This window comes from Podarcis tiliguerta, assembly GCF_965153285.1.
Source record: "Podarcis tiliguerta genome assembly, chromosome: 7".
Taxonomy (NCBI): Eukaryota; Metazoa; Chordata; class Lepidosauria; order Squamata; family Lacertidae; genus Podarcis; species Podarcis tiliguerta.
This window is the reverse complement of record NC_139540.1, coordinates 23,723,632-23,747,625: the sequence shown is the minus strand read 5'-3', so window position 1 is coordinate 23,747,625 and position 23,994 is coordinate 23,723,632. Positions and strand designations below refer to the sequence as shown.

The window sequence follows — 23,994 nt, the reverse complement described above, 5'->3', positions numbered from 1 at the left end:
CCATAGAGCTTCATTGCTTCATTTAAAAACCTATGAGAAGAAAGTCAATGCACTTTTAGAGTCACGTCAATAAGAATTCACAGGTCAGGGCAGCCAACATTTATCAACAACTGGGCAGTTGGCATTCCAACGCTCCAACGAGACGCAATGCATACTCTTGAGATCAGCTCTTCCTGGCTGCTTTTCCACCATTACTAAAAACCAGAAAAATCCAAAGTATCAGCATTCGTCATATATGCAACAACCAAGGTGACCAAGGGTCTGGAAACTAAGCCTTATGAGGAGCGCTTGAAGGAGCTGGATATGTTTAGCCTGGAAAAGAGGAATCATAGAATCATAGAGTTGGAAGAGACCACAAGGGCCATCGAGTCCAACCCCCTGCCAAGCAGGAAACACCATCAGAGCACTCCTGACATATGGTTGTCAAGCCTCTGCTTAAAGACCTCCAAAGAAGGAGACTCCACCACACTCCTTGGCAGCAAATTCCACTGTCGAACAGCTCTTACTGTCAGGAAGTTCTTCCTAATATTTAGGTGGAACCTTCTTTCTTGTAGTTTGGATCCATTGCTCCGTGTCCGCTTCTCTGGAGCAGCAGAAAACAACCTTTCTCCCTCCTCTATATGACATCCTTTTATATATTTGAACATGGCTATCATATCACCCCTTAACCTCCTCTTCTCCAGGCTAAACATGCCCAGCTCCCTTAGCCGTTCCTCATAAGGCATCGTTTCCAGGCTTTTGACCATTTTGGTTGCCCTCCTCTGGACACGTTCCAGTTTGTCAGTGTCCTTCTTGAACTGGACTGAGGGGAGATATAATAGCCATTTTCAAATATCTTAAGGGCTGTCACATGGAGGAGGGAGCATGCTTGTTTTTTCCTGCTCTGGAGGGTTGGACTTGAACCAATGGCTTCAAGTTGCAAGAAAGGAGATTCTGACTCAACATTCGAAAAACTTTCTGACAGTAAGAGCTGTTCAGGATGGAACAGACTCTCACAAGAGGTGGTGACTCTGCTTCCTTGGAGGTTTTTAAACAGAGGTTGGATGGTTATCTGTCATGGAGGCTTTAGCTGAGGTTCCCGCACTGCAAGGGGTTGGACTAGAATGACCATTGGTATCCCTTCCAACGCTAAGATTCTATGATTCTATTTCCATAGACCTCAGTCCCCCCCCTTTTTTTTTGTGCAGATGACATTCTGATCTTTTAAGTTTGACCTGGAACCAAAGCTCTTCATGTTGCATAGGCAGTGGTTCTCAACCTGTGGGTCCCTGAGGATGATGTTGTTGGACTACAACTCCCATCATCCTCAGGGACCTCAGGGATGATGGGAGTTGTAGTCCAACAACATCTGGGGACCCACAGGTTGAGAACCGCTGGCGTAGAGCACGGGTAGGCAAACTAAGGCCTGGGGGCCGGATCCGGCCCAATTGCCTTCTCAATCTGGCAATTGCATGGTCCGGGAATCAGCGTGTTTTTACATGAGGAGAATGTGTCCTTTTATTTAAAATCCATCTCTGGGTTTTTTGTGGGGCATAGGAATTCGTTCATTTCCCCCCAAAAAAATATAGTCCAGCCCCCCGCAAGTTCTGAGGGACAGTGGACCGGCCACCTGTTGAAAAAGTTTGCTGACCCCTGGCATAGAGAGTTGGGACACACTCCTCTGTACATCAACCAAGGTGGAAGTCCTTCTGTGCTCCTCAGAGCTTGCTCCTAGATAAATGTGCGCAGGATCGCAGCCTTGCAAAACTATGGGAAACTCTTAGGCTTTGAAGTTTATTTTAACAAGTCCTCAAAAAAAAAGGGGGGGGGATTAAATAAAAATGTTTTTAAATCCACAAACTACATTAGGTTAAAACCAAAATATCAAATACTGCAGCCAGGGGTCTAACAGGCTTGGGCAGCATGCTCAGTTGTTTTTAAAAATGTCTTTCTTTGAACAGCAAACCTCCAGGCTATATCATAAGCGACTCTTGAATGTTTCTAAAGTGATTTGCCTGGCAGTATCAGCTAGTATGGTATTATCAGTAGAATCTCAGCCTAGGAATGAGGAGACTCAGGTTCAAATCCATACTCAGAAGTGAAGCTCAGTAGGTAACTTTGGACCAGTAGGTAACTTTGGACTGCATATATACCATACACTTAAAGCACACACACACCCCCCCCCCCAAATCCTAGGATCTATAGTTTGTTAAGGGTACTGGAAATTGAAGCTCTGTGAGGAACTCTTTGGGTGCTCTTCAAATGACTGGTGTGTTTACAGCCACTATCTCTGTCAACGTTATTGACTTCACAGGGATCTTATGCTGATAAAAGGGCAGTGAGAGAAGCAAACAGAAGAACCAAGGCAGGATATGAATGTAATAAATAAATGCTGTTTAAAAACCCAAGCCAAAAGCCTCTTTGAGTATATGGAACTTGTTACAAAATACTCTGGTTCCTGGCAGGTACTTCAAAACATGAGCATTACTCAGTGCAGAATAACACAGAGGAACAAGCCTGTGAGCAAAATCACCACACCCTCCCACCCTTCCCATTACTTATCTTTCTAGGGAGGAAACTAAGGAAATCACCCACGTTCTTCAGCCTTGGGCACCTTTGGCCATGGACGGCACGGAAAAACTCATTTAGTGCAGTGGCTCAGGAAATTCCTGGCGAAGATTTCACTTCTGCCACAAACTCACCAGGCAGGCTCAAGTCAAGCCACTGTCTAGTACAGTGTTTCCCAACCTTGGGCCTCCAGCTGTTTTTCGAACTACAATTCCCATCATCCCTGACCACTGGTCTTGCTAGCTGAGGATTATGGGAGTTGTAGTCCAAAAACAGCTGGAGGCCCAAGGTTGGGAAATGCTGGTCTAGTAGACCCAATCTTACAGAATGGGGATCCTGCCTGAGATCTTGTGAGGTCTGCTATCGGTCAGAGTAGACAATGCTATGCTAGATGGACAAACAATCGTGTTATAGTGCAGCTACCTATGTTCCCAAGGTAATGTTTGGCCTACCTTAAAAGGCTGTTGTAAGAATTACTCTGTATATTATTATTATTATTTATTGAATTTATATACCATCCAATACCTGGGGGTCTCAGGGCAGTTCACAGAATAAAATCAAGATATAAAACCACAAAATACCTAATAAAAATAAAAGCAACCCAATATTTATATTTAATAAAAGTATTTCTGTACTGCCATTTCATAAAATAACAGAGGGTTGCACATCACCAAAACATAAAAATGTTGATGTATTTTAAGAACAGTAGTTATATTATATTATTATTTATTAGGGTAGGCACGGCTGCTCGTTTCAAAACCTGTTATTTAATATTTAGTCCTGAATTTAAATATTTTATTTTGTGAGGAAATGTCGAATCTTTTCTGACCATCAGAGCTTCCAACCATTTCTGCCTTATCAACTGACAAAAGAGCCGCTTAAAAAAAAAATTCACTGGGGGACACCCACCACATCCCCAAAAAGCTGGATCAGCAGCTGAATATAGAAGTCTTAATTTCATGTAGAAAATGTTGTGCATCCTTTAAAAAGAGCGATCCTCCAAATGGCCTATTGATACAACATTAAAGTCCAGCTTCTAATCTGTTTTAGACATTAGGAGTGACTGCAAGGTTATTTTAGCAACCGTTGAGCAGTCTCCATGGAGCTTTAAAAATAAAATAAAAAATCCTGCATATTCATGGCATAGTCAGGATTTCAAAATCACTGCAGACACCTCATTACTTTTGGCCAGTCATACCAATGACACTCCGGGAAAAAAAATCCAACATAAATGCATGAAGATGCTACCCCCTCTCCTAAAATAAAAAAGGCTGTTCAAATGAGTCACTAAAAGAGGGATGGCAGAACTTTGGCTCTCCAGCTATAGATAGATCACAAATCCCATCATCCCTAACCACTGGCCATGCTGGCTAGAACTGATGGGAGGTGTAGTTCAGTAACGTACCGAAGGCCACAGGTTAGTGACCCCTGCACTAAAATATGTTTTGAGTTATGTTTGGCTACAAGAGGAAAAGCTGTAAAAGTGTCAGCTGCAAAGTTCATGGTTTGAATCTTAATTCTGATATCAGTGCACCAGGTGGTCTTAGGCAAGCCACCATAAAGGCTGTATACGTACCATACATTTAAAGCACACACACACCCAAGAATCCTAGGAAGTGTAGTTTGTTAAGAGTGCTGGGAATTGCAGTTCTGCGAGGGGTAAGCCACATTTCCCAGGATACTTTCGAGAGACGGAGGTGGAATAGAGTTGGATTAGAGAGTTTAGAGTTTGGATTTGATATCCCGCTTTATCACTACCCAAAGGAGTCTCAAAGCAGCTAACATTCTCCTTTCCCTTCCTCCCCCACAACAAACACTCTGTGAGGTGAGTGTGGCTGAGAGACTTCAAAGAAGTGTGACTGGCCCAAGGTCACCCAGCAGCTGCATGTGGAGGAGCGGAGACACGAACCTGGTTCACCAGATTACGAGTCCACCACTCTTAACCACTACACCACACTGGCTCACATGCGGTTTAAGCCTAAGAACATTAGAAAATGCGGTTTAAGCCTAAGAACATTAGAAAAGCCCTGCTAGTTCAGACCAAAAGTCCATCTAGTTTGTTTATTAAATTTTGCGTTCCACTTTCCCATAGATATATGCTCAAAGCGTCTTATAACAGAAGAACAAAAATGCTAATAAATGCTATTATTAAAATAGCAACGTCAGGTTGTGTTCACATGGCCTGCAGTTGGTGAGAGTGGGGAAACACAGGGCATAATGATACCAAAGCATAGAGTGAGTAGTTTGACAGTCTAAAGGTTTGGGGGAGAACCAGACACGGAAATGCTATTATTGGCAGCAGCCCCCTGTCTTCTGTGAGAACTATCGTCACAGCCAGGTTAATCAATGAACAGACCTTGAAAAGACAGGAAGGAAATCCCAGTTGGAAGAAGAACACTTTTGAAGACATAATTATATGAGTATTCTGGGGAGATTAAGCCCCTTCCCCTTTAATAGTAATAGTAAAAAAAAAAAAAACAGACAAGGGAAATTGTGTTGCTACAACCTGCGAATACAAAGCAGCACGGGGGAACGAAATGGTGAAATTAGTGAAAGCAGAACAGGGTGTTAGTTTTATTAGTGACTGGCAGTGGGTGTAAAAGCTGTGGAAAATGTCAGAATGAAAAAGCAGCAGGAAACCAGCAAGGTTCATCTGGTCTGAAATCCTCAGCAAATGTAAAAGTGCATTTAGGAAAACCTGCATGGCTAGTTAACAGCAAAATAAAGCATCGCGCTCATAAATCAAAACTAGAAGTGAGAGCATAATAATGCATCTGGCCTGAAACCATCAGCGCTGAGTTGGGCCAAGAGGGCCTGTTAGAAGTTGGCTGTATAAGCTACGCTATGACACGAAGCATTAACTAGAGGAACAGAAATTAGCAAATGGCTGTTAATAGGGTAATAAGATGGTAGGTGAATATGTTAGAAACTTACTTGACTTGGAAAGCACATGTTACTGCCATCAGAATGAGCATGATATAGAAAACAGGGTAGGTTAGCTGCATGTTCCCTCTCACAGAAAGTGTAATCATGGTTGCCACGGCTTTTACTGAAACGACGTTCAGAGATGCTGGAAAACAAAACAGGCTGATTCATGCATGCACATTATCTGAATATCTTCTCTCTCAGTGACTCCTGCCTCAATGTCTTGAATAGGTACTGCTGAAAAGTGTTGTGTTTTAAGTGAGCGGAACCAATTGTGTTTGAATTCATTTCTGGTTGCTTTCATTTGTATTTATTGTTTACTTGGAAATGTTAGAAACTGCTTGATAAAAAAAGTGGTGTGCAAATAAAATTATAGATAGAACACAGCTAAAATCCACAAACCAGTTAAAAAAACCATAATCAAAATTGAATATAAAAAATTAAAAATCAATATAGGTAGCTAAATCACGTTTCTGGCTAGGCTGGGCATCCCACCCCCATCCCAGGTTGACAGCAGGCATCTAAAACAATATAGTGAGGGTACCTGCCAATAGGATGTTTTTAAAATATCTATCAATGGGCAGGCATATATTATTCATTGGTTTCTTGGCCTAATTTCTCTGGATTGGATCCAGACTTAGGCTGTGTGCACATTACCACTTACTCTGGCTCCAGCATGCTCCCAACACTGGTGTCTAAAGCTAAATGCACATGACATTAGCCACAATTCATTCATATCCTGTAGTTTCTTGAGAAATATTCCCCTGAGACCAGCTTCCATCCAATTATAAAACAGAAGCCTCAGTTAAGGCAAGATGTGTACATTTCAAGCAGCCATTGCACATGTGCAGGTGACAGTACATGCGCAGATGACAGCTATGGTGAACTGGAATTTGGTGTGGGGAAACAAATCAAGTATTGGGCATTGGGTGAAGACATCTCTGCCCCCTCTCTAGTGTGTACAGGAATCCAAGAAAGCAGTGTTAAACTTGGGGGAATGATCTCACCGTGTTTCAAGCTGCTAATGTATACACACCCTAAGGCTGGCATAACCTACACACACTTATATAAGAGCAAGTCCCACTGAATTCAGAGGGATTGATTTCTGAGCAGACAAGTACAGGATTTCCACATGTTAGCTGCACTTCACTACCACTGAAATCAATGGAACTTATGTATGGCTAACCTGTTCCATTGACTCCAATGGGAACTGGATCCAGTGCTATATAGTTACCCATAAACCTCTGGATATCTTATTTTTTGAATGACTTGAAATTCACCCACCTGATCTTGATATTTTGCCTTAAGAAAGTCTCCCATGTTACCAGTCAGCCTTTCACATTTCCCTGTACAACATGGTATAGCTCACTGGAAATATTTTACTAAGCCTAAATTCATCCTTCACCAATGGTGCACACAGGAAAACAAGTAACTTGCTTGGATCCTAAGGGTTTGTCTGAATCAGAACAAAAAGCAGACGTTGCCCCACTGTTGTTCTGAACCTTTCCCCCTGTAAATGCGGAGTTTCTTGATCCTGGACACTTTGGACTTTCCAAGGATCAGCACACACACACACACACACACACACACACACACACACCTGCATTTAAAGAAGGAAAAGTCCAAGACAAAACTACAATGGGGAGGATGTCTTGTGGACCCTCCTGTATCAATGGGGAGACTGGTGGGTGCAAATCCACATTTTGCTCTAGTGTGGACAAGCCTTATGTCTTCTAGGGACTATCACAAATACATGGTGAGAAGTAAGTGACATTGTTAATATATGTGACGTGGGCAGATACGATGGGCATATCTGGGTAAAGAGGAGAACAAACCTCTTAGCAACACAGCTCTATGGCTGCTCTATGATTTTGTCATCTACAATTACCCTTTTTTTTCACAGAGGCAATTACACTGTTCTGTACCTCATCTGTCCAACACAAGCGCCAAGGTAAAACAATGGGAGATAAACTCGGCAAGTTCAGTGCTGGCACGAAGCTATGTGGAAACGGAGTCAAATGGTGTAAAATAAAAGTTTTCCAATAAAACCCGCCATTTCCGTCCTTCCTGCTGACAGCTATATTGCTGGAAGGTGAATATATTAAAGCTGACAGTATTATCAGAGATGGCGGGACTCTTTCCACCCAGATTCTATATAAGTTTAACAATCAGGCATAGGAAGCCCCTAAGAGCCTCTTTAAATATTAAATGCAGAAATTGTTCTTCTGGTTAACGCAGCACCAAAGAGGGACAAACGGCTTTTGCTGACTCCGATAACAGATCCCCTTTAGCTAGCAATGCAGCAGCTGAAAAGTGACATCATCTGCAACAGCAGGAAACGCAGAAATCCTGCTCAGTCTCTCCCATTTCACCCCTCCAGTCTACCATACTGTAAATTCCAGATTAGGCATGAAGCAAGGTGCTTCTCGATGAGTCAGTTTCCAGAGCTGCATCGCCCAAAGCGTTTGCAGATTTATACCAACACTTCCCTGCTCCTATTCCGGGGGAAATAAAAGTGAACCCAAATGTATGAAACACAGATCTCTCTGCTTATTAAGACCGATGTGACAAATATATGAAAGTATCCACACACCACACCACACCTCTAGTGAGTTGTACATATGGGTAACGGAGGACAGACACTAAAACAACACTTTCACGATAAAATATTATAGCATAGTTCCTTGCTGGTTTACACATCATGCCCTGATGGGAGGCGGAATGTAGGAAAGTGTGTTGGTCTTAAATGGCTCTAAAGGGTGATTAGATAAATCCGTGGAGGTTTATCTATGGCTACACTGAAACTTACATGTTCTATATCCCAATGAACTCCAGCTGCAGGGTATCAACAGCAGAGGGAGGCTATTGATTCCATGCACTGCATATGGGCTTCCCAAAGGATGCTAGACTAGATGGAGTTGGTCTGGTTCAACAGGACTCTCCTTAAATTCCATTTTAAAAGATATCCAAATGGGGACATCATCTTAACACATTTAAAAGGACTAATTCCCAGCTCTGGGGTTTTTAGCTGCTCATATTAAAGATACTATTCTTGAACGACTGGGAAAGAGATTCACCCTTCCTTTGATGGTTTACAAAGCAAAGTGCTCTTTGACTGGCAATCAGAAAACAAGTTGGAAATGTCAGAAATTGCAGTCAATGACTTTGTCAAGTGGTTCTATCTCCTCACCCTCCAACCTAGAACAATGATTATCCTCAGTGCTATTTTTCCTGAGGTGCCAGAACTGAATTCCGGCAAGTTCCGGCTGGAAAAAAAAAAGCCCTGATTATTCTACTGCTTCAGTTGCTCCTGGCAGCTACTGAATGACACCCTGGTCCAAGCAAACTAGCAACAACACCATACAGATATCATATTTATCATGATTGGTACATATTTGGCTAGCTGTGACATCAGAAAGCAAACTGAATTTGCTTGTGAAGCTGTGGCAGGCAACTCCAGCCTGTACTTTATGCAACAATCATGTCTGCCACAGATCAGGTCCTCTCTTAAAGCGAGCACGTGTTGCGGTGGGGCCTGGCAACCTAACCCTGTGTTGTGGGTGGGTACATTTGGATAGCAACACAACCAACAATTGGTAGGTCCCTTGATGCAGGGTTCAATCAGGCCAATGGGACGCAGGCTAAATGGATCAAGGGACCTATATATACCTATGCACGTGGCCCAGAGCTTCCTCTTTCGGTGCTTGCATCGGAACACCCACCCGTCTCTCCCTATATTTAGGGCTTGTTGCGCTTGACCTTGCTATGCCGTCGTGTGTCGTCTGTCATTGGGGTGGGGCCCGGCAGGAATTTTCCCCATTTGGCTGAATGGCTGTTGCCATTTGGGTTTCGCCTGCCGCGTAGCAAATCGTCACAACTTGTAAGGTTGCGGATAGGCTCTGGTTCAGGTGACAGGGATGGGAGAATGCTCTCGCCATCCCTATGTGAAGGGTATTCTGTTTAAGGAATCAGGGACTCAATGGTTTGGTCAACCCCTGTGAGGGGGTTGTGCCTGTGCATGACTCCAGGGGGGCACTTGGGTGGCGGAGATAGCCTGTTCCGGGATTTCCGCTTATCCAGGTGTTCACCCTTGGCTGACCTATGCTGGTCAGCGTTACCTGCAACGGTGCAGGGAGCTAGTTGAACCAGAGCATATGCAACCATTCACTTGCTGTAATCAATAAAGTTGTGGCCTAAATTCTGCCAAAAACCAAACCAAAATTTGAGTCTTGTCTGAATTTATTTAGGGGGGGAGGTTTAAAGGTCTCAACACGCAAATGCAGTGATGTTTCTTGTAGCAAAGTGCAAAAGACAGGACATGTGCTCTTAAAAGCTGCTCTACATGTTTTGGCAACAGACCTATCAGAGCTCTCACACATGGGTGCTTATGAACACGTGGCTGTTGTTCACACTCTGCGCATGTGTTTTGCAGGAAACAGCAGCACACCAGTTAATTTCTAGGCATGAAATTCTGTGTAAACTGGAGCTATTCTGAGATCGTGATGTCTTGCTCTGGCTGAATTCATCAGGAGAGGATTAATTCAGCATAAAAGATACAGATCAATATTGGAATCCTATGCATAACTACTTAAAAATCCCTTAGAGTTCGATGGGACTTATTCCGGGGTAGAGATGTACAGTGTAAGGCCCTTAAATGTCTTCAAGCACTTTCCAAACTGGGTATCATTATAAAGGGGGAAGAAGCAAACCCAGAGTCTCCAAGAAAATACTGAGACATGAGAACTTCTAATGCACACATAAATGTTGTGTGAAATGTACTGCACTGAGTCACCTAAATCCAAGCTGGTAATTGCAATGTGTGAACATCATTAATACGACCAGTTTTTTAAAAAACCCTGTAGCCCATGACCATAGCCCACCAAGTCCAATCTCCTCCAGAAGGCATAGTGTATAACTTGTATTCCATTAAATTCAATGGTTTTTACTAAGGAATGTTCTCCAGGGACTGTGGCATATATCCATAATTTTTATTCTTCTAGGTTGAAGACTGTTTTACTGTGCAAACAATGGAATATGTTTCAGCTTGAGTGCACCATGAAGAAACGCAAACAAATGTACAATACTAAATTTTTTATTTGCTTTGACTCCATCTCTAAGGGGAAAATATGTATGCAAATGAGAGACGAAAACTGAATAGGTCTCCTGTTGCCCATCTCGACACACAGCTTATATACACTTCCACAAAGTGCTTGGATAGGCTTGGGTTTTTATGCTTGAGTTATTGGTTTGTTTACTTCAGCTAGTGCTGGTCGAAATCTCTTTTCAAGCAACAAGGAATTTCAGACAGACTCTCTAATTCACTCTCTCTGGGATCAAGTGGTCCAGAACAGCCATAACTGTCTTACCAACTAAAGCTGATAAAAGGTATCCCTAGCCACTGTGCCCCTATGTGCTTCAAGTGACAAAGATGGATCAAGGAGCATCCCCAGAAATGCTCAGTGGGGCAAATGTTCATGACATGTCATAGCTCAGAGAAGGCAACAGTGGAGTCTTGGCACCTATGTTCCATGAACTGACTTGCCCTACGTATAATCTCTCCCCAAGTGTATATTTGCAGCAGAAAGATGTGGACAGAGTTCCGATTTGACTGAATGGTCTGCACTCTTCAGACTGCAAGCTGGACATACAATTTATGGATGTTCATCTGTGTTTAAAATTTCCCTGCAAATAGAAAGCCAGCAGGAACCTGTCCCCTTCTGTGCTCTAGCTTTCTACTCACAAAGAGATTGTGATGTGGCATAGGATTCAACAGCGGTATTCTCCACCTGTAGCCTAACGTAGAACCAATATCTAATGTGGCATTCTGCTGCATGGATACTCGAGACCCACATAAGTTAGCATGAAGAAGTGGGGCAAGGGGGGCAAAATTCTGGAGCCCTGCAAGAGGTTTCGGGATCAGCCACCACAAAATAAAAGAGAACAAAGGAACAATGTGCACAAAATCAGCACAAAACATTGCAGACGAGCCGTGTTCTTACCTAGCACTGCTACCATTGTTAGCAAAATCACAATGTGATTCACTTTCTTTCTTTTATGGAAATACAAAAGAATGCAGAATGCTATTACTGCCAGGATCTGAAAAGAAAAAGCGTAAAAGGCTTAAGTTGCTAAAATGCAGAATAAAAGCTTCAGACAAAATCTTTAACAAGATGTCACATACTTATCTCCCCCTTTAAAGGGATGAGTAAGAGGGGTAAACTCACCACCATTTATCAAACAATTATTCCTATAAACCTTTCCTAAGAAATGTTCACATTTTGCTGTCTAGTTCTCTTACCCTTTCAAGTGCCTACTTTATTTTTACAGCCTTGAAAAGATTTAAAACAAAGGAGAGAGGAGAGAGAGTTCTTGCAGTAATAATCTGGCAAGCAAAGGCATCCAATTTTAACTATGTATAATCACGTTGAGCCACCACTGTACGTAGCAGTGCCTGCCATCCTCCAGTTGCAACGAGACTACTCTGGTGTAGGTGACTTGAAGATTGCAGCCCAATCTATGGCTTATCTTACTTACCGCTTGCATTAATTACCTTCACTTACTCTTCTGTTCCTCCACCCTCATCAATAAAACTTGGACTGAACGCGCAGTTCTGCTCAGAACACCTGCAATGCATTTGTAACTCTGCACTGGTTTTCAATCACTGCCTAGCCAACTACCTGTCAAAAGGTTGCATAAAATAAAAATATACCAGCAGAGTTAATGGTACGCGAGGAGAGGCTGCTTTGCAAGACATTCTGCAGATGGGATTTCCTTAACGCTGCACGCAGACTGGGCTTGCTGCTTCATAATCGCCAGCGACACCCCCACATGCATTGCAGCCCCGCTCCAAAGCGGCTTCCATATGGGCCAGAGATTGCTGCTTAGTAGACACATTCCATGGGGTGAATTTCCACTTTCCAGTGCAGATGTTGGGATGTGGTGGGTGCTTCTTTGACCTGGAAGCGGTGGGTATGCATACATAAAACTCTTTTGCGCTGGCCCTGACCTAATATAGTATTACCTAGTATTCCCTTCTGCTAGGTAATACTATTCACCCGTCAAGCCCTTTTACATAGGAACACAGGAAACTTTTTTATATAGAGTGAGGCTATTGGTCCATCTTCTTTTTCTTCTTTGGCGATCCCTCGTAGCCAAGTAAGATTGACTTCCATAAACATGGTTTTAACAGTGGGTCCCTAAGTGACTGTGGAGGCCAATTCTGGATCCACACGTCCTTCCACGGTGGGAACATAGGTTTCCGGGCGGGAGTTGATCATGGTGAGGGTTTGCCAAGCATGCCTTCCTCTTAGCACATCTCTCCCTTTCATCCTGAGTTGGAGCGTCTTCAAAGCCCACAACACCTTCGGTAAAGGCTGTTCTCCAGTTGGAGCGCTCGCAGGTCAGTATTTCCTGGTTGTCAGTGTTTATACTACATTTTTTAAGATTTGCCTTGAGAGAGTCTTTAAACCTCTTTTGTTGACCACCAGCATTATGCTTTCCATTTTTAAGTAGTTGCTTTGGAAGACGATAATCAGGCATCTGCACATCTAACTTGATATTGTCCACCTAACTTGATATTGTCCATCTAACTTGATATTGTCTACACTGACTGGCAGCAGATCTCCAAGAGTTTCAGACAAGGGTCACTGCAGCCCTACCTGAAGATGCCGAGGAAAACTGAACCTTGGATCTTTTGCAGGCAAAAGAGTTGTTCTATATCGCTGAGCTGTTTTGAGTAAGAATATTTGTCCACCAAGCCCTGTTGCACTCTTACGAGCAGCGGCTCTCTGATCCTTTTAGCTGGAGATGCATAGGGACCCAGTACTGAGTCAGACCATTGGTCCTACACTGACAGTGGATCTCCAGGGTATCAGGCAGGGGAACATTCCCAGCCCCACTTAGAGATGCTGGGGATTAAACCAAGGATCTGCATGCAAAGAGATGTTCTAGCATTCAGCTATGGGAAAATACAGTACTACCAATTAGGTTTCTTCTACAACAGCAGATGGCACAGGCTTCCTGGCCTCATCTGCCTTCCCTCCCAGCACACAAGTCTTTCTTAAGGAACCCCAGGGAAGGTGGAGAACAGCCCCCACTATGTAAGGGGGGGGGAATCGTGCTTTTCAACTTTTATTACTGATATTTATTTCTGAAGCCTTTTTTTATTTCCTGTGAGTAAGGAGAGTTTGGTAACTGAAAAAGTTGCCTCTTCCTCATTTGCACAGAAAAGCATGTGGTTAGATTCATTTCTTTAAAAAAACAGTTGATTTTAATCATCTGTGTTTTGTTATATGATTACTCTGTTCCATTATGATTTTAGACATCTGTGCTGCATATTCAGTTTTGTTATGGCTTATGGTCAAACTATAAAACCTAAAGAAAATACATAAATAAAACAGCCAATCAGGTATGGGCATTCCTTGGTTTCCCAGCTTCCAAATCTGGAACTGTAGGTTTAAAATTCTAAAATTGCCCTCAATCTGTTCAAGTCAATAAAGAGCAGCAAGTTACATTTGGAAACTCCCCTTTTTACTTCTCGCAGAAAAAAAATAGGTCGCCAGTAAATGTTCTGAAAACATGTTCAAATGGGTGTTCTAAGTGCTTCCCTGGACTGCAGCCTAAAGCTTTAGAAGGTGAGGAAAGGTATTTATCCCCAACAAGTCCATGATTTTAAGAAAGTTTTTTTATTCATTGAGAAAGAAACGACACTGGACATGTTGGCTGGGCACGGCGCTTGCTTAAAATAATGGGGAAACAAAAGCAGAATAGTGGATATTTTGGCTCCAGGCTTTTAATGACGGCTAGGAAATTGTTGAGTGGGCTTGCTGGCTTCCTTCTTCTGATATGCAAATTTCCCTTCCCTTCCCTTTATAGAACTAACCAAGAAGTTGCAGAGTTGTGCTTTCACCAATCGTATTTTCAAGCCAGACTATGCAACTGAAGTTTGAAACGTTGCATGCTGTTGATCACAGAAGCGATTCTGATACTGCTTTAAAATGCCATTGCATGTTTATGAATGGGAAGCATTTTGTGACAGCGCCCACCACACTTTATCAAAATTCCAGATGCGTTCACCAGTCCCCAAAGATTAAGGACCTCTGAACAGATGTGAGTAAAGAAACAGTTTTGAGCTACATTTAATCCATCCACCTAGAACAGTCTTTCTCCCACAAAAAAAACTAAAAACAACCTCCTCTTGTCTTTCAGGGGTGGATTACAAGACATGAAGGGTCTCTGCTGAACTGTACCCTGAATCCTATGCATTCCTGACTCATAAATCATGTTTTCCACTCTGTCAAGATTCCCATAAACAGGCATTTCCACTCAAAGGCCACCTCAAGCAGAGCCTCCCTCTCTGACATCTAGCACATCATGCCATGCTTCTAAAAGTATGGATTTACTCTCACCCTTTCTTGAATGCCAGAAAGTCCAAGGCAGCCTTTGCAGAGTCAGTTTCTGCAGCTAGTGCAGAATGCTGCAGCATCTTTGGGCCAGCTCTCTCATTTGAGAGCATTTTACATAAAACGTATCAAACCCAAACTTACACTACATGCAAAAAAAAACTAGCCTTTAGCTAACTGCGGAGGCGGCCTTGCCTTTTTTTCTATGCTCATTTCCCTATAGTTTGGAAAGGCACTCTTAAATTCACACTCCGTTTGACCCAAGGAATGTGGAAGGAGTAGAAGCTGAAGTAAGCAAACAGAAACATCCTTGACCGAAAGAACAATCGGTTCCCACACGAGAAATACCTGTTGACTCTGCAAACCAAGAGTGCCTGAATTACCCTGTACAGTGGATGCTCGGGTTGCGAATGAGATCCATATGGGATGCACGTTCGCAACCCGCAGCGTTCGCAACCCACGTCTGCGCATGCGCAGGTTGCGATTCGGTGCTTCTGCGCATGCATGACCGCTGAAACCCGGAAGTAACCCATTCCGGTATTTCCGGGTTTCAGCGGTCCGTAACCCGAAAAAAGGCAGCCTGAAGCGTCTGTAACCTGAGGTATGACTATACTGAGAGGGAACTCATTCTCTGAGTGCTGATCGTTATGTGGTCGAAAATGGTACCTTCCATGCACAACAGGAAAGTAGCAGTGGACTTGTGGAAACGGCAATGGCCACAGAATGCCAAATGACTGTTGCGCAGAGGGGAAGGTGGGCTATATTGGAGGATGCTGGAAGGAGGCACAACTGGCTGGGTTCCAGAATCACAGCACTTCTCGCTGTGACGTTGTGTTCTAGACCCCACTTGCAAACAGCGACTTTTGCATACTGTACTCACCACATAAATCAGGAACTGCCAGTTAACTAAATCATTCTGTATCTTTCTTGCCGTGACTTCCTGGGTAACGCGGGGAGCAAAGGTCACCACCAAAAATGTTCCTGCCATCGTCACAGTTCCACCTTTCAAAATAAATACATGTAGACAAACATGTTGTTCTTATTATTATTTTTTACAAAACACGTAACTGGAAGTCTCCAGAGCAAACCTTCTAAACAGCAGCAGTTTGATCAAATTTAGGAAACCATGATTATGCACAAACTCCATTTATCTCCTATGACCTGGTCACATTCCAACCACAGAGGCAGCACAATTCTATGCATGTCTACTCAGAAGTCCGCCAAGTTCAATGGACTTTACTACCAGGACTGCAGAAATGAGAGCATTTGTTTTCCTGACTATGATTCGGCTGCATATACATCCAAACTGTCTTAGGCAGTTTTACTCCCCAAGTTTACCCATGATATACTAAGTAATATAATCAATGAACTTCCCTTTCCTCTAATTTGGTGGTCTTTCCGTTCTGCTTTGCATGTTTTTGATTCTTGTTGCTTGCATTTTAACTTTATTTCAGAACACAATTCCACAGAATTATAGAGTTGGAAGGAACCTTAAGGGTCGAGCCCCCTGCAATGCAGGAATCCTGTCCACAGCCATCCCTGGGTGGGCTCGAACCACCAACCTTCTGCTTAACAGCAAGACACACTGACTCATTGAACCATCCTCCTTCTGACATGCTGGTAGTCTCATTGTCCAGTATTTGTATCTACCTGGTGCAAACTGGTTAGCATCATCAGGTATGCTAACCCTCTGTCATAATACTGCCTCTAGACGCCAGGATGATGTGAAACATTGACACATGCCGGGCCAGGTATCTTAATTGTGGGCTGAGGGTCATTTGGATTTGGGGGAAAGTAAATATCACTGAAATCAGGGATGCAACCGCATATGTAGCAGTTGTTTGAATGCAGAGCTGGTAGTTGCATAGCACAGCTCTGATGCCTTGGGATAGTTACATTGCCCTCCTACCTCTCACCACTAATAGCTACTGCTTCTACAAGTGGCCAGAACTCTTCCTTAAGCCTGCGGACTCTGGGGAATTCCCCAGGCAGCAAGATGTATGCACAGAGCCTTCAGAAAGCACTCTGATATCTCAAGATCACTTCCAAGGGAAGCGGGGAGCAGTGTGAAAATTAATGATCGCAGCACAGGAAAGTGAGGAATTCTGCTCCCCTTCCTTCGGTAGCAGTTTCTTTCTTTACATCACTTGTGGAAGGGCTGTGTGGTAACTGCAGTCATTGAAAAGAGGATGTGGGCTTGTGACAGAGTGTTCTTGAACGTGCAAGCGCATACAGACATGTGCTTTTCTTCATGAGTATGTCTTGTGTTCTTCGGTGCTGCCAAATGCCAATTTTAAATTGGTCTATGCGGTTTCTAGGCTGCTTTTTAATTTTATTTTAGAGGTCCCATCCCATAAAAATAAAATAAAGCAAATCAATAAATCAATGTGGAACGTGAGTTTCTGGGGCACAGACTACTGCAAAGAACATCAATGGGACATAATAGCACACTCGCAATTTAGAGGTGGGGGGGGGGGAACAATCCCCACAGTGTTCTATATTTATGTATTTGCACAAACCTCCCAACAATCACCGTATCTGCCATGGTACAGCTAACTCCAATGGAATGCAGCAACATTGTTAAAAAACCTCCATGGCAAGACAAACTCGCAGAAATAAAATAAATCAGCCCAGAACTCTAGTTAAAACATTGTGCAGCGTACAAGACTGAAGGGGAACATGATCAGCTGAGGGATGAATTCTCCATGTATCACTTGGACCAAATAACTAAATATTATAGGGCTATTGGAGCAGCACTGAATTTCTTTCTCCAAACGCCCACAACAGCTGTGCAATTACCGTACAATCATTACACTAACAGCCTGCATCATCTGCCTGCTTATTTGCGCAGGGAGCCCAGTCATCCTCTTCATTTTGCACGAATGACAGGCACTCCAAACAAGATAGACATTCCCACACAGATAGCACTTTTGGGTAGGCAAAAAGTATGCAAATCGTCACTAGGGATGGGTGAATTCTGTCAGTTTTGGTTATTCCCTGTTTCCTGTTTTTCTAATTTGTTCACAATTAAAACGAAAACAAAAACCAGCCTCATGAAAACCCACCAGCCTTTTAGTGCAAATATCCCCTACTATACACAATTTTTGTCTGACATACACATTTTTTGCAAAGAGTTATATGCAATATAGTGCATTTTGTATGCTATTTTTACTAATATATATCATATAGAGGTCAAGCTTGGTCGTAAACTGATCTGGCTGGTTTGAACCCTCCACACCAACAAATTACCTCTGTGGCACTTGTTCACAAGCAGTTGATGGGAAGACCTTGTCTAACAGCAAGTGGACAGGTATCACTGCTAGACATTGCTATGGAATTTGAAATTGATCCTTCACCCACCAAACTCCCAGTTAGAGAGCCTCTTGCTTCACTGAGTGACAATGTCATAAGGGATCTGTCTACAGATCAAGCATATGGGTACTGGATCATACAGGCCGTAAGGACAGGGAAACCTTCCCATGGATTTGGCCCTTCTTGAAATTGGTCCAGTGAGCCATTCAAGGTGGTTAACAACAGCAAACAGGTTTTACAGCATATGGGCTCCAATGGCTTTAAAGGCAAATCCCACAACAGCTTAAAGGCTGTTAATAGAATACATCATTTGTGTGTAGTACCCCTGCTGGTTCAACAGCAAAGTAAAACGCTCCTTGAGTAGAAGGCCCACACCACTTCTTGTTTCAGCTGTGGTGTGTTAGGCTGCAAAAGAAGACTGTGGTAGATGCTGTTTTGACAACTGCCTGGCGCTCAGCATGGTATGCATTCAGTGAAATAATCCATACACTCTCATGCTCCTATGACAATGAGAAGAGGAGAGCTGGTGCTCAGAAGATCATTGACCTGAGGAGCAGAGATGATGAAACACTGGGAGATCTTTCTGTATGTCTAGAAAGACACCTTTCACCAGTGCTTTGTCCCTGTTGGAGCTGATAGACTGGTCTAACAGGATATATGAACCTCCTTTGACATGTAAACTTACTACAGAGGAAGTAGAGAAGTTCACTGATGAGCCCATGCAAATTCCACAGTGGCCCTAACATGTTCAGTCTATAGAGAGATGTGTGAAACAAGTTGCAGAGGCAACGGCCAGGGTATATGGACATAAGAAATGTGAGGGCTAAATCAGGCCAAGAAGCAAGTCAGAGGCTGATGTCCAAGAGCAAATCAAAGCAAGACTTAATGAAACTTATTTAAATTTCTTATTAGCTGAAGTCATTAGTTTCTAATGTTGTTTTATGATTACAGTGTATCCTTAGTAGCATGTGCTTTCTGCAGAAAAACTAAAAATTTTACAGCATTACCCAACATTTTCAGAAGGTAAAATTAAAATTATTTGGTTTTCCAAGAGTAGTTGATGTGCTTTTTAATCAAATGAAGATTTGCCATGCTAAATGTTGTCCAGTCACAAAAATAATAGCATATTTGAATTCCTCACGCCCCAAAACCCCCCTCACTGAATAAATTTGCAAAAACCAAGTTTCACCCCTTGAAATGACACATCCCATTGTGGTAGACCCATCCATAATCTTAGTGGAGACCAAGACCAGAATGGGCTGACTTGTCTGCCCAGCTGGTTTCCTGAATTTGGTGCCAAAGCTTTTTGTTGGGTGAAGGTTAGTGAGTGAAAACAATACTTTTCTCAGGAATACATCCTAGTGTTCTGGTTGAGTTTTAGAGCACAGGAGCAGAACTATGACTATGGACAGTTGCTGTGGGAATAAGCATTGTGACAAAGTTTGAGAATCACAGCCATCTCAAATATGTCAACAACATTTATGCAGCAATTGGCCAGAGTAATCTCAAATGCCAAAAATAGCTATAGACTCATTGTCTTACATAAAGCAACCAAAATATCCACTGGAACTAGTCACATATCTAATAAACGAACCGTAGAGCAAGGCAGATTTAATTTGCAAAAATGTTTTTGAGGCAGACATAAAGTCCAATGTTTTGTGCAACTGAGATCATGTGTGCCAGCAAAACATTGCTGAAATGCTCTTGGAAATAACCAAATTACTATAAAAGGAACAAACAGTTACTATTTTTTAATGTTATAAAAAAGAGCTTGTGTGCAAATATCAACATTAAAAGAGCTGTGAGCAGAATGATCAAGCAATTAGATGCCTTGTTTTTGATAGGACTCCTACTGTTGTCAAACATATCAAAATATGTAAAATACTGAAGTATTATCTCCCGATTTAAAAACTGGAAGCAAAAACATGAGCATAAACAGAAAATGCCCATTTAATTGATACAGATAAAAGTCTACCTAGGACAGTTCAGTCAAGAATGAGACTCTTAATCTCAGGGTCGTGTGTTTAAGCCTCACATTGGGCAAAAGATTCCTGCATTGCAGGGGGTTGGACTAGATGACCCTTGTGGCCCCTTCCAAATCTACAATTCTATGAGTCTATGATTGGAACAGGAAGAAAACTTACCAGAAAAAAATAGATTCAATGGACTTTGGGGTTTAAAATCCAGGCTTGCATAACATTTTTTGGAGCAAAACTGGATGACCCTGCCTATTATTAAAACTATGTTCCAACCTATTTTAAAATAAGCATATTTATCTCCAGCTGACAAATGTTGGGGGCATAAATATATCTTGCTATTAATGCGGCATTATTTCCCCTATCAAAACAGCACTCCAAGTATTAGACTGGCAGCAAGCATTTACTTACCTAATATACCTTCGGATCTTATGTACTCTTTTAGGAATAAGACAGAAATAACTGCACTACCTGGGGAACAAACAGCCATTGTTAAATGTTACGTAATAAGAGAATATATTAAAGATGATGAAGTCGCCTGCGATAACATTGCTTAACAATAATAACAAGAAAAGCACCCATTTGCCTCCACATCAGCAATATAATCCTGGCAAATCCTGGTGCTGGAACTAGACTCCTAGTTTACTTCCACACACTTAAAAAAAATAAATTCCATGGAAAATTGGCTACAATCCAAGAGACAGGGCTTGTGAAAGGAGTGCTCTGCATAGCACATCCCTCAAACACTGTTATTTGGGGGCTCTTAAACTGCCACTAATACTACCCACTTCTCCTTGTGTATACATAACTTGGGCACCCTCCTGGCAACAATTGGTTGTGGAGTTTCAACAGTGCCTTCCACATGACTTTACAGGCTTTGATATGTGCCATTCCCACCATGATTTCTGCTTCTTTCCAACTCTAATCCCTGCCATACATGAACAGGGGCATTGTGGTTCCCATTGCTCAATAGAATTTAATTCCCTTTTACAGTGGTACCTCAGGTTACACACGCTTCAGGTTAAAGACTCCGCTAACCCAGAAATAGGGACGCGGGTGGCGCTGTGGGTTAAAGCCTCAGCGCCTAGGGCTTGCCGATCAAAAGGTCGGCGGTTCGAATCCCTGCGGTGGGGTGCGCTCCCGTCGTTCGGTCCCAGCGCCTGCCAACCTAGCAGTTCGAAAGCACCTTCGGGTGCAAGTAGATAAATAGGGACCGCTTACCAGCGGGAAGGTAAACAGCGTTTCCGTGTGCGGCTCTGGCTTGCCAGAGCAGCGATGTCACGCTGGCCACGTGACCCGGAAGTGTCTTCGGACAGCGCTGGCCCCCGGCCTCTTTGAGTGAGATGGGCGCACAACCCTAGAGTCTGGCAAGACTGGCCCGTACGGGCAGGGGTACCTTTACCTTTACCTAACCCAGAAATAGTGCTTCAGGTTAAGAACTTTGCTTCAGGATGAGAACAGAAATCGGGCTCCAGCGGCGCGGCAGCAGCAAGAGGCCCAATTAGCTAAAGTGGTGCTTCAGGTTAAGAACAGTTTCAGGTTAAGAACGGACCTCCGGAACGAATTAAGTACTTAACCTGAGGTACCACTGTATTGTGGTCACGCCTCAAGAATATTCTTACGAGACCTTGTTAGGTGGTACATATACATGTCACAACAGGGATGTGAATAATGCACCATGGGAAATTCCTTTCAGGCAGTATCTCAGCCCCACAGAGACTTGCTTAATTTACAAATGCAGCAAAATGAAGTGGTTAAAATCCTGAAGTAGTTCAAATAAACAGCACAGATATTCTGGTGCAACCCACTACCCAGTATTTGTAGCGAGTTTTTTGTCTAATGGCACATTTTTAAAAGTTTCTCTTTTCAAAAAAATAAAAGTAAATCTAGCATATTTCCACTTTGTCAATGACCCATAGAAACAGCCAATGAAGAAAATGGCATTTGCAGCAGAAAACACACATATGGTTCTTCCAAGCATTGCAAAACATTTGTTAAAATCAGTGTCCTGTTTCAAATGCTGTCAAGGGATTAAAAAGAGATAAACAGCAGTGTGTACACTTGCTTCATCAGCAGGAAACCTCCCCCTGAGGACTCATAACTTTCTTCTCCCTAGAAATAATTTAAGTATAATTGCTATAACGAGCTACTGGGGGCTGTATAAATTATGACGAAGATAATAATAGCAAAGGCCTTTTTAAAAAGGAGTTACTTGAAATGCACTTAAGAAACCCATCAACTTAAGATTACCATTTCATGTGAAATATTAGGATGACAGCTTTTGTGAGCAGAAAGTGCTAGTATCCAAGCAACATCTTGTAACACTGCAGCTCTCTGACTGAAAAATAGCATGTGTGTGTTGAGGCAGGGGGAAATGAACCCACCTAGAATATAAATTACTTCTCTCAATGATGCCTCATGGTGGTAGACTTCTGTCTCACTGGTACCACTTCAGACTGTGGTTGGGGAGGGATGGGGAACACATGACTGAATGCTCTGGTATGAAAAACAGACCCCACACTGGGAGAAAGGGACAAACTTTCACCCTGAAATTCTTATACTCTGTGTGGAAAAACTAGGCCTGAAACTGACGCTGGGTCTTTCAAATATCACCAAGGTACCAAGACAGTTGCTATAACGATTATCTAACTGACACAGCGTTTATTTGCTCAAGCATTTCTGTCCCCAACACAAAAAGTACCCTGTCGATATTGAGCCAGTCATTTGCACCCTTTGACTTAACTGTGACATAGCAAAAAGCTACCACGGATGAGCTGCTTTGCTCATTAGACCTGACACTTAGCTGAGTCTATGAAGTCATGTTTTTGGTAATAAAGAGTTAACTCCAACTTTGAACTGTGTGAATTATTTCTGGCTCATTCTTTGACAATGAATAAGGGATGGGGTCAGGGGTCGGGTCATCTTACCTATGACAGCCACATTTCCTAATGGAGCAATGAGCATGACTGAAGCAAATCCGTAGGCAGCGAAATTCCCAATTTCTCCAGTCCCCATGAGTATAATGCCGAACCACCAAAGCTTGCTTCTGTAAAAGGGCTTCTGACTGCCTTGACGCATGAGTCGAAGATGACAGTATTTCTAAAAGGTAGATGTGATGGAGAACATGTGAATGAAAGACATGGCTTTGCATGCATGTAACAGATATTCTACTTGACATCAATATGGCACTGCAGAAGGTTTGTGCATTCTGCTATCAGTGCTGAAGAAATTATATAAATCTCCAGTCCCTAAATAAACACTCCTGGAATAAAAATGACAGCATGAGCTGAAGTTAGCATTCTGTGTAGGTGGTTTGCAATGCATGACTTTGGAGCTACTTTCAAAATAATGAATTTTTCAGAAGACTCTTCGAATTCTTAGGGACATCCAGGTGTCAATGCCAAGAAACCCAAAAGAATGAAAGACCCAGCCAGGTGCCAGTCTGAATAAGACTGATAAGACATTAGCTTCACTTAAGTGGGGAAGGTGGGAAACTGCATGTAACCAGAAATACAAAGAGACCACCAAATGACCAAAATTAATATTTGATTTCTTCGGCAGCAAGCTCTAGGAATTATTTAGATTTGTATTTAGATCTGGACAGAGGAAACTCGGTTGACACAATCAGTAATTAGAATTGTCTGTGATTCGTTGAGGGTTTTCCCAGACTTTTCTTTTGCCCTGTGGCTTTCACAGTGAAAATCTACTCTTTAAAGCTCAATTGGAGGAAACATTCATTTGCAGAAAACCTGAATTGGCATTTGCTCCCATTTAGCTTTAAAGAGTAGGTTTTCACAGGGAAAGCTTGGGGCAAAAAACCCCACCCCAAATCG

At 42.7% G+C, this 23,994-nt stretch overlaps 1 protein-coding gene across 1 annotated transcript in view; it reads right to left on the bottom strand.

Annotated features, from left to right (window-relative positions):
- Nucleotides 1–23,994, bottom strand: part of NIPAL2 (NIPA like domain containing 2) — a 37,206-nt gene that overhangs the window by 5,698 nt on the left and 7,514 nt on the right. The window contains exons 3-8 of the mRNA XM_083450306.1: nucleotides 23,089–23,260; nucleotides 20,573–20,632; nucleotides 15,754–15,875; nucleotides 11,472–11,568; nucleotides 5,482–5,617; nucleotides 6–30 (exon numbers count right to left, since the gene is read on the bottom strand). Of these exons, the coding sequence (XP_083306432.1) occupies nucleotides 6–30; nucleotides 5,482–5,617; nucleotides 11,472–11,568; nucleotides 15,754–15,875; nucleotides 20,573–20,632; nucleotides 23,089–23,260 (612 nt within the window). The remainder of the gene's footprint in view (nucleotides 1–5; nucleotides 31–5,481; nucleotides 5,618–11,471; nucleotides 11,569–15,753; nucleotides 15,876–20,572; nucleotides 20,633–23,088; nucleotides 23,261–23,994) is intronic.